The sequence below is a fragment of the Lycium barbarum genome, chromosome 10 (assembly GCF_019175385.1).
Source record: "Lycium barbarum isolate Lr01 chromosome 10, ASM1917538v2, whole genome shotgun sequence".
Lineage (NCBI taxonomy): Eukaryota > Viridiplantae > Streptophyta > Magnoliopsida > Solanales > Solanaceae > Lycium > Lycium barbarum.
Genome location: NC_083346.1, coordinates 155,355 through 166,400, shown reverse-complemented (window position 1 = coordinate 166,400; position 11,046 = coordinate 155,355). Strand labels below are relative to the sequence as shown.

Genomic DNA, 11,046 nt, shown 5'->3' with positions numbered 1-11,046 from the left:
CTCTTTACTGCACATATATGAAATCCTAATCGGAGTCTAACTCAAGTAAGCCGCAACTACCTCAAGGCCAAATAGGTGCCACGAACATCCGTTTGATCTTCACCTTCCATCTCTGAACCGAAAGCCGAGATGGAAGGGTCTAGGAATAGCAGGGAATTCGAGTAAGCAAGAATCGAGAATTAAGGCATTTATACCCTCTAGGATAAGAATCTAAATACAATTCCAGGCCCACAAGGGTAAAACCGAAACGTTTCCTCAAATTAGGTTTTATAGATTTCCATTGACTAATAATCTAGATTTCATGGTTATCTATATCAATATAAGTCATAAAAAGCATTCTTTCTTTTAAATCCCCAATTTCAAGAAAACCAAGTCTTAACCCATTTACAAAAATAGTTGAAGAAGTAGAATTTGGTGTTGGTTAACTAGCATAAAGGATGAATCTAAGGTTCCCTTCGAAAATGCCATGCTTTTAAGTAATGAAAACTCATCTTACCTTCCTAGGGTTTTTGCAAAATAGAAAACCACCATTTTTATTGAACCCTAAAATCAAAACTTAATAAATGAAGGAAGAGATTCAAGAGAGATAAAATAAATAAGTTCTAAACGTTACCTTCCCCAAGCACCCACGAGATTTGCTCTGAAAATGCCCCAAATGGTGGCTTAGATTAAAAGTTGCGAGAAAAATGAGGTCAAGTCACGAAATGGGCTTTAAATACTAGGTCTGGTCAGCGTCGTCCGCTGTAGCGATCCACGCTATGGGGCAAAGACTATCGCAGGGGCGGTCTCATGAAATCGACTCTTGCGCTGCGGCGGAAGGGGGATCTGTTGTAGCCGAAACCTTGAACTACAACCAGCCCGCTATAGCGAACAACAGATCGCTGGGGCGGATCCACTGCAGCGGTCCGCCCCTTGTTGTGGCGAAGTATGGGGCCCAGTGGCCCAACTCGATTTTAATTTCCTTCTAACTCGACTACGGGTCAACTTAATTAGAAAAATCGCCCCGCGTAAAACTAACAGCACAACTGATCAAGGAGGTTTTAGGATACGAATTAAAGAAACTTCGGTAACGGCCAAACATGTCGTTACAAAAAACCAATGAAATTCTACCAAGTAGATGCATTTGCCAAATACCGAAGATAATGCATTCGACTTTTGGGAAGTCCCAAAACTATAATTTGATAGTTTTATGATTATATTTATAGAAACAAGAAAACCTTACAATTATGATATTTACAAGGAAAAGGACATCCACCCATAAGTGAGGAAAGTTATTTTGATGGAAAATGACTTTCGTCGTACCAAACACCCATAACAAAGTTTCTTGATCTGCGAACCTGTTTATGTCTCTATTTGATGTATAACACTTATATGCAAAACAAAACACTGTATGTTGAACAATATTAGCACGTCAAAAGGAAGAAACTCATTGAACTATTGATTGACAATCAAATATTTACAGAACATAATGCTATCAGTTACTCAAAGTTACATTAACAATGCTTAGACTTAATTGAGGCTTTAAGCACTCCATGACTAAAACATCATTCATCTTCTTGTGGGTTACTTGAAAACTGGAAATCCACAACTGCAAGCCCAGAGGTCGTTGGACAAGTTGCTAAGAGACAATGATCTAACTTTGTTCCCCGACCACCATTTCAAGTTTTTGCCCTCATTTTGCAACTCGAAGAACAACAAAACACCAATAAAAGCTAGTTGTTCATAACCGCGATATGCATTCGATACACTTGTAAACTTTGACTTGGAAGTCACAATAAGTAAATCACATTTGTTAACTGCAATTTGTAATTCGTACCTGTGAATTACGACTTGTAAGTATCGCTTTGTAAACCACATTTGTGAACTACGACTTATAATTATTTTAAATTGCTATGTGAAAATTGTATATGTGAACTACGACCTGTAAATCGCGATCTGTAAATCGTTTTATTAAGTGCAATTTGTAAATCACATATGTGAATTACGACTTGTAAATCACGCTTGTGAACTAAGACTTGTAAATCACAAGATCATGTAAATCACGTTTGTTTGCCCATTGAAAACAAATGGATATGTCCAACGAGAAAATGCAATAACCAAAAGAAAGACATTCGTGGTTCAATTTTATTGGTTTTATCAGAACTAATGTATATTATATCGTAAACACATAAGTGAAATACGAATAAGTAAAGATTATTACTAATTCGTAAAGAAAAGGCAAAAATCAAATTAAATAAGATAATGACATAACATTCAATTGATCCAAAAATGGATAAGACAACATCAATTGTATAGATGAGGAAACCCAATAAAGTACAACTTTCATCCCAAATTAACAGTCACTTTGGCCCAAAAAAATTATCATAAAATAATTATCACTTGAAGAAGTCAAAATTAAAGTTGACAATTGTTTCTAACTATACTTTTAACATTAAAGAAGTAGTTAGTTTAGCATTACTCAATTTTCACAAAACATCTAATAAATAAGGGGTAACTTAGTAAACTATACCTTATATTTATTGTTTTTCGTTTCAATTAATGAACGTGAAAAAAGCTAAAATGACAGTTAAAATGGAACAAAGGGAGTAGCTATATGAGCAACTAATTAATATTTTTACATGTTTGTTGTGGACTAGCTAGTTTCTTTGTACCAATATATCAAATTGTGTAAAGTCAGGTCAAATACAAATAATATTCATACCGGATTGGAGTATATCGAAAAAAGAAGTAATCCCATCCTATTACTTTTACGTTGGTTATGAAACTAGTTTTTGGTAGTTACTTTAATATGGTCATAGTATTAATGAATCGTTTGAATTGGATTGGAACTATAAATTTTGAGAAAGGAGAAAAGTAGAAGGTAAATGGCCAAATGGCTAAATTAAACTGATTACTGTATAGACTGTAATAGTAAATAGTGATGTCTCCGGTCAATGCTCATCTACCCAACTGTGAAAGCCTATTTATCCCCACGAATACTTTCTTCTCGTTCATTACGCCCTGCTGCCACGTGTCCCCCTTCTCTCAAATATTTGTAGCTATAAATATTGGCACTTACTTGCCAAAACCATGTATATTTGCTCCTGATATTATTTAGTTAGAGAGAGAGAGAGAGAGAGAGAGAGAGAGAGAGATGGATAATGATAATGTTAATGGTAATGTTGTTGGAGGATCAGGAAATGGAGGATTTCATGGCTATCGCAGATTCCCACAGCCAACCCCTGTCTCTGCCTCTAACCCGGGTACGTTACGTTGATTTTCTTATACTTTTTTACAAATGCAGTAGTACCATATATACGTATACATGGACCATCTATCTCTATGCAGTCCAAACGTTGTATAGCTTGGACTTTAATTTCTTGTGTGCTTTCAAGTTTCATGAGCTAATTTATGTATGGCTAAAAAGAGAGAGTACTACATCGAGCTATATCTATATATGGATTCATGAAGCTTACAAGCTTTATGCTGCAGCACACCCACTAGCTCCTTATATATATATATATATATCCCTTCACCCAAATTGAAAAATAAAAAATTAAGAGACACTGTTTTTTATGAAGAGATCGAGTTTGGGCTACTAGTTAATAATTCATTCATCCACTCCCTGAAGTTTAGTAGTAGCATTTATTCTCTTTCTTTAATTTTTCATTATCTTCTTTAGCTCTATTCAGTCTTGGAAATGTAGGTAGATATATCAGTTAATCTGGTAAAAATGGAGAGTAAGCTACAACTTGTGTACGTTTCTTAGCTTGCTGTATCATCTTCTGTACGTCCGTCTTTAGGGACAATGGAGTATAGTATATTTTTTGTAAGTACAAAATATACGTACATGGATATATGAGCAAGCTATTCAATTTATTATTACAATTTTCATTTCTGGAATGATTCTCAATAAATTTGCAAAGCTTTCTAGGTGTTATATATATCGATCCTTGAATAGATTCATGGTGATGGTGATTGACCATTTCTGCTTCTCTTTTGAACTTTAAAGACAAAACGGAAACAAGTGGCATGCATGCAATCTTTTAGCCTATAGTATGTCGTCTCTACCCCTTTTCTACACGTGTCATTTATATCAAACCCTCTCCCCTCCAAAAAGAAAAAGAAAAAAGGAAAGAGAGGGGGAAATTAAAACCGTCAAAAGCAAGTCGTCTTACCATTAAAAATGAGCTAGCTAACTGTTTTACAAAAAGGCTTTAATTTTGGAATAAATATAGCTAGACGTGTATGCCTTCTTCTCTGGAGCAGATCTCCCCATACAATATACATTCCATCTATAAGTGACTTTGTTTATCCTGCTCTTACTACCTGCTAATTTTTCCATAAAAATAGAAGAGACAGAATTTTTTTATCAACAGTAATATAAATAAATAGTGTGGCTCATGCACATAATTTTTCCAAAAGTTAAGAGGCATTTTTTTATATGAAAACAGTGGGCAGTGTCCGTTACAATGACATTTTGGGTTATTCCTATCAAAATTTTATGGTAAAAGAAAATACAATTAAAAAGCAAGTTTGGATGGTTTTGTACATGCGAGAGTTAGTTGAAGAGCAGACAAAGTAAGATAGATGACGATAATAGAATTAAGTTTCTGTTAGTTTAATTAGTCTGTATTCACACCATCTTTTGTCGAGATGTGCTTTTCTAGAATTTGGTGTTTACATGAATATAGTCCAAACTACCTAGTCTCTTCTTAGTGATGTCTTATGTGAACTGCAGTACTCTCATATCCAGCTAATTGCTTCACATTTATTAATTAATTAGTGAAAGTACATATATCCGATATTAGTTTTGTTTAATCAATACTTGAAAAGTTACCTGCAGTAATAACAAATGTGACTTGATGTTTAGTTAGTAGATCCAAAACTATAAGCCTATAGCTGTGATGAAATTCATGTATTAGAAAAAGCTTTCGATGATACATACCTTTCATTTCACTCTGATACTTTGGTGTTGTTTGTGTGAAATTAAGCTACGGAGATGAGCATGGCACTGCCTCCTCATCTTAAACAGGCCAATACAAACAACAACAACAATGCAGAAGATTCTGAATGCACCATTCGGGAGCAAGACCGATTCATGCCAATTGCAAACGTGATCAGAATCATGCGCAGGATCCTTCCTCCCCATGCCAAGATATCGGATGACTCCAAAGAGACCATCCAAGAATGTGTCTCTGAGTTCATAAGCTTCATCACTGGTGAAGCCAATGACCGTTGCCAGCGTGAGCAGCGCAAGACCATCACCGCTGAAGATATTCTTTGGGCCATGAGCAAGCTTGGTTTTGATGACTACATTGAACCCTTGACTTTATACTTGCATCGTTATCGTGAGTTTGATGGTGGTGAACGTGGATCCTTGAGAGGGGAGCCTTTGCTGTTGAAGCGGCCAATGGTTGATCCAGCTACAGGCTGCAGCATGACGCCCTATCAGCTGCCTCCTTTTCCTGTGGCTCATCACCATGGTTACTTTGTGTATCCACCACCAATGGGCAACGGTTATATGCAGGGCGATGCATCAAATGGAAGCACTTCTCAGCCTGCTGTGGAAAGTGACGTTGAGTCTCACGCGGACGAGGGTAAGGAGTGAGTTTCTCTGCTGAAGGATTAAGCTGCTGTTGAAACTTCAAGAGGGGTGAAGAAAGTAGACCGTCTTTTTTCTCAATCTTATTGGGATGTTATCTAATTTGCTACCTATGTTGACAATCTAGGATAGTTCTTTGCAAAGTTTAGGAACGTTTCTTGATAGTTCTTAGCAAAGTTTAGGAACGTTTCTTTCGAACTAAGTGAGCCAAATGGCGGCTTCCAATTGACTGTTTGTATATTTTGCTGCCTGTCTATTTTGAGCATTTGGTTGGTGTTTGATTGTGACTTGTATATATTTTGACGCAAAATCCTTGATACCAATCAACACTTTTCCATTCGCTATATGCAGCCATTACATTGATAAAGGACTCAAACATCACATCGACAAATAAAGTTGCAACAAGCCAAATCTGTATAGTACTATCCCTCCGGGCCTTAATCAATTTGCTGTAATGGAATACACAGTGCAAATGTTAGCAGGAAGAACGCTTAGCTAGGACAGACTAATTTGATCAAATCTACCATAAAAAAATTAACCAAAAAAAAAGCATTATCATCTGTTTGCCATCTCAAGGTCGCTGAAGCATAATACAACAAAATTATACTTTCCAACATGCTTATGTATTCAAAAAGATGAGGAACGCGAGGAAGAAATAAAGTCATATAGTGCAATAAGAGAATAAACGCCAAGTACGTTCTCAACAAGGCGAACTTCACTATAATTGCCGTCTCACCAGGACAAGTTCTGAAGAACAAGACGATACCAAAGACTATCCTGATAGAATCTAATGGAAGCTTTTGAAACTTCAACTCTCAATGCACTGTCTTTTAAACTCGTGATCATCTTTCTCTTCAGTTTCTTCTTCCCGTTCAATATCATGAATTTTAATCTCGTGATCATCATTCTCTTCCGCCTCTTCTTCCCGTTCAATATCATGAATTTTAATCTTGTGATCATCTTTCCCTTCCGTCTCTTCTTCCCCTTCAATATCATTATCACCCTCACATCTTTTTCTTTGTGGAATAACTTCAAAGAATGAAGTTTTCCAGTCTCCTGTCTCCAAGTATTTCAGAAGTATCTCTACCACTTGATTGACTGTAAGGACCTGCGCAAAAAAAATACATGTTAGACAAACAGATGGTTTTCAGAATTTTCTACACAAACCAAAGAGAAGAGAAAATACTATTGACCATATTACGAGTCTAACAACAAGAAAAATGGAGCATATAGGCTTTCCGTATGTTACCACCAATCATATGTTCTCTCAAGATGCAAGAGCCTAATGATACGCCTAACCTTTATATGCACTCTCTGAAATGCTCAATACCATTTGGTTCCTGACTTTCTAATGTTATGGAATGATGATATTATGAAGTAGAAGAGGATGGCTGATGTTTGAGATGAAAAAAATAGCGGACAAAGGGGTCCTGACCTGTTTTTTACCCACACTCTCAACCCATTTTATTACGGGTTAAAACCGGCATATTTCAAATGGCCTGGCTAAAACTGGGTTAAGAGTGGGCAGGTTGGGCGGGTTACACAAATATGGGTTGGATTTGCCACTACTAGTTGTTTCAAAATATATAGGATCCACCATTCATGTAACTGTATCAGTGGCTTCAATTTCAATGATACACAGCTGGATCATTCACGTTGCTAGTACTCAAACTTCTTCTCCGACAAAATATACACTCAAAATGATGAATCAAGATATTACTATAAAGGAAAATGGTGCCACTAAATACATATAAGATATTTAGTGGTCCAACATCTTTGAGATATTTATCGAGGTGATATTGAATTATTACCATGAAGTGGATAGCTTAAAGTGGTATGACATATACTGAAGGAAACAAAAACAAGATTCTTTTAGCTTCAAGATAAACCTCAATAGCCATAGTCTCTCGGACTAGTATGCATGTCCTATGCTCACTCAATGCCTCTTGAATAATTCCATCTTGAACTCTCCGATCTAGGAAGTTTCAACCACTATGAAGTACCAGCAAAAAATTGAATCTAAAAGTTTATATAGCAAATCACAGAACAGTCGTTAGATTTTCTTTCAGCATAGATACAGGGAGAAGGCTCTTTAGAGTTCAGCTTCAAGACATATGTAGAAGCTCATTAGACATTGCTGTTTTTCAGGTGAACTAATTGAGGCACATAGCGTACCAGCACACCTCAAATCATCTTAACCAGCAAAAACAATTGTCAAACATATAGAAGGTCGCAAGCACTCAGATATTAACATAGTTTACAATGCAGGGTCTCAAGGTAACAGAGAGAAGTAACTCAATGATTCACAACACTAAAATTACCTGGGAACTAGACATCTTCAGGTAAGTTCCTATTGGGAGTTTTGCTGTTTGAATCCCTTGGTCTTCTGCTTTTTTCATGGTTAGCCCTTTCCACCGATTCCTATCCACCAACCCACCAATGATATATATATGCTTTGGATCAAGGACGTCTAGCGTTGTTTCTGCGTCTGCAGTGAGATATACAAGGCGCTCCTTCTGATCTTGGAATGCCTCAATATATGGCCGGTTCTCCTTCTCAATTATCCACTTGTCAAATCCTGGTAGTCTCTGCAACTGATCTTGCATTTCTCCTTGACAGCCAGTCAACCAAAGGTGAGCAGGAGAACTGCATCTTCCATTCACCGCATAACAGTACATGATCTGCCATAAGACCAACAGCTTTAGCTTGTTCACTTCATCATGTAAGGTAACAGTGCATTGTAAAGCAACAAGAAACAGGAAGAATTCATTCAAGATTCAGCTTCATGCCATGAGTATTCAAGTATTCTGCAACTTTCACAGAAACCCTATTTCATGAAACCAGCTAAGGATGTTGGATGAATACAGTGACTTTAGGCTTCTAGCATCAGAAGTATTTTCTGTGAAAAAGCACCATTTCACCAAATATAAGTGGTGTCTCCTAGTCAGAAAAATCAAAGCATCTCAAGATTAGATTTTTATTTATTACAAACTCGCATCTGTTCTAGATTCTATCCAATCCCAAAAAAAGAATAACGAGTCCAATAGCATTTTGGATATTTTTTAACCATGAAAATTTACATACAAACAAAATATATGTATCCACGGAGAAATTAGATATTTTAACCTTCCTACTTCTAACCTGTCGTTCTTTTTTCAAACGGAAGGAATAGAATCTAACAAGAATGTACATAGTGTAATTGGGAGCTAGTTAGAGTTTAGTTATTCCATCTTGTACCCTGCATAAAATAACACAGTAACCAAACGACCCCTTAACGGAACACAGTCATATCAGCAAAAAATTGCAAAGGAAGAACCTGTTGAACGAGACTATGTAGCTCACTAGTGTTCATGAGGTGGTCAAACTCGAGATCAATAACAACATTTTGTCCATTTTGTTTAGCATTATGTAGCCTCTCCATCTTCCTTCCTTTTTCGAGAGAGCGTTGATCCATTCTTTCTTTCCTCAAAGACTTCCTGGATTCTATCAACTGTTGCTTCTCCTCTTCGGTGGCAGCCCCGGCAAGCTTTTCCTCCCATTCTTTACGTTTGCGCTCTCCTTGTCTTTTCTTCTCTTCTTTCAACAATGCTTTTTTCTCAGCCTTTTTGGCTTCGTAGCGTTGCTGCTTTAAGAGTTTCTTCTGTGCGTTCTTTGATAGTTGTGGTGGACATGGCTGCGGCTGCTGCACTTCTGCTGCCTTGGACTCCTCCATTGTTGTTTTGCCTTGTTCCATAGGCTTAGCATTTGGGGCTTTACCAACAGACCTATTCCTGCCCCGGCCCACCAACAGTTTCACTACGTTTTTTTTTTTTTCATTTTTTTGCACGGATTGCCCTTCTTTTGGGTGGTCTTTAAATTTTGCCCCTCGTATTTGTGGTCTTTAAATTTTGCCCTTCGCTTGGATACCTGAGATTTTAGGTTCGAACTCCTGCTCAAGCATAAAACAAAAAAATAATTTCACAAGGCAAGACTGGGAGGAGTGTATGTCGGATCCGGCATAAAGTCCTTAAGGAAAAACTAAAGTTATGTCGGAAGGGGCATAACTTTTCCTCAAGTCATAGTTTAGTTATGCCTTATGGAGCAAAATTTTTCTTTAAGGAATTATGCCTTATGGAGCAGACTTTTAATTAAGGCATAACCAAAAGTATGCCCCATAAGGAAAAACTTTTTCTTAAGGTATAGACTTTGCCTTATAAGGCAAACTTTTAGTTATGCCTTAAGGAAAAAATTCGCCTTATGTGGCATACTATAAAAGTTTGCCCATTAAAAGTATGCCCCCACCGGCATAAACTTGTGAAGGAATTACCAAAGTTATGCCGGATCCGGCATACTTATGCCAAGTCTGCCCATAAGGCATAAATATGTCGGGTTCGTCATAAGTTTGGTAATTCCTTAACAAGTTTATGCCGGCGGGGGCATACTTTTAATGGGCAAACTTTTATGCAGGATCCGGCATAAACTTGTGAATGAATTACCAAAGTTATGCCGGACCCGGCATACTTATGCCAAGTCTGCCCATAAGGCATAAGTATGTCGGGTTCGGCATAACTTTGGTAATTCCTTCACAAGTGTATGCCGGTGGGGGCATAGCGAAATTTAAACTCTGCCTTGTGAATTTTTTTTAAAATTTTGACTGTGTGGGGTTCGAACCTGGAACTCATGGGGTTTAGCCGAAGGGCAAAATTTAAAGATTTCAAATATGAGGGGCAAAATTTAAAGACCACCCCAAAAGAAGGGAAATTCTGCGAATTGCCCCTTTTTTTTTGCGCGGATTGGCCTTCTTTTAGGGTGGTCTTTAAATTTGTGTCCCAAATTGATGGTCTTTTAAGTTTTGTCCTTTGCTTGAAAAGGTGGCCGAAAACATGTTGAGCTTCTGGGTTTGAACCCCCGTTCAGTAAAAAAAAATCGTAAGGTTGCGGCAGACTTTGCCTTAAGGCAGAACTAAAAGTCAGCCCCGTAATACAGAACTTTTCATTAGGCATAGACTTTGCCTATAATACAAACTTTTAATTATGCCTTAAGTAAAAGTTCTACCTTCTCCGGCAAACTTGTAGTTATGCCTTCAAGCAAAGTCTGTTGCATAAGGCAGAACTATTTGCAAAGCTTTGTCTTGCGATTTTTTTTTTATGACTAAGCTGGGGTTCGAACCCAGAACCTCAAGATATTTTAGGCAAAAGTTAAAAATTAAAGACCGGCAATTTGAGGGCCAAAAACTAAAGACCACCCCTGACGAAGGGCACTCGTGGGAATTGCCCGTTTACTATTACAAATATTGTCATTTTAATAATATGGCTAGTTTCGACTCACTACATATAAAAGTTACGTGAGTTGTTGCTATAAGGAGAGAGAAAATGAAAAGACACGTATAAATCACGCAGTAGTCATTATTTATCAAGGATTTTTTTTTTTTATTATCTAGTATATATCTTGACTAGCATGTCAAATTTTTTTATAACTTCTTA

The 11,046-nt window shown here is 37.1% G+C and overlaps 2 protein-coding genes across 2 annotated transcripts; one reads left to right on the top strand and one right to left on the bottom strand.

The window, feature by feature from the left end:
- The first annotated feature begins 3,075 nt into the window (after nucleotides 1-3,075).
- On the top strand, nucleotides 3,076-5,862 carry LOC132614256 (nuclear transcription factor Y subunit B-6). Its single transcript, XM_060328670.1, has 2 exons — nucleotides 3,076-3,242; nucleotides 4,974-5,862. Exons 1-2 carry the CDS (start codon nucleotides 3,134-3,136, stop codon nucleotides 5,588-5,590), a joined length of 726 nt encoding a protein of 241 aa, XP_060184653.1. The 5' UTR covers nucleotides 3,076-3,133; the 3' UTR covers nucleotides 5,591-5,862.
- Nucleotides 5,863-6,185: 323 nt separating this feature from the next.
- LOC132614255 (tRNA (guanine(9)-N1)-methyltransferase) lies at nucleotides 6,186-9,327 on the bottom strand. The gene is made up of 3 exons (XM_060328669.1): nucleotides 8,901-9,327; nucleotides 7,906-8,265; nucleotides 6,186-6,692 (listed from the first exon to the last, which is right to left on the bottom strand). Exons 1-3 carry the CDS (start codon nucleotides 9,315-9,317, stop codon nucleotides 6,393-6,395), a joined length of 1,077 nt encoding a protein of 358 aa, XP_060184652.1. The 5' UTR covers nucleotides 9,318-9,327; the 3' UTR covers nucleotides 6,186-6,392.
- Between the last annotated feature and the right edge of the window lie 1,719 nt (nucleotides 9,328-11,046).

Coding starts and splice junctions, on each gene's coding strand:
- LOC132614256 (XM_060328670.1), top strand. CDS start 3,134: ATGGATAATGATAATGTTAATGGTAATGTTGTTGGAGGATCAGGAAAT. Junction 3,243..4,973: donor TGTCTCTGCCTCTAACCCGG/GTACGTTACGTT, acceptor TGTGAAATTAAG/CTACGGAGATGAGCATGGCA.
- LOC132614255 (XM_060328669.1), bottom strand. CDS start 9,317: ATGGAACAAGGCAAAACAACAATGGAGGAGTCCAAGGCAGCAGAAGTG. Junction 8,266..8,900: donor TACATAGTCTCGTTCAACAG/GTTCTTCCTTTG, acceptor GTCTTATGGCAG/ATCATGTACTGTTATGCGGT. Junction 6,693..7,905: donor TGAAGATGTCTAGTTCCCAG/GTAATTTTAGTG, acceptor TTTTTTGCGCAG/GTCCTTACAGTCAATCAAGT.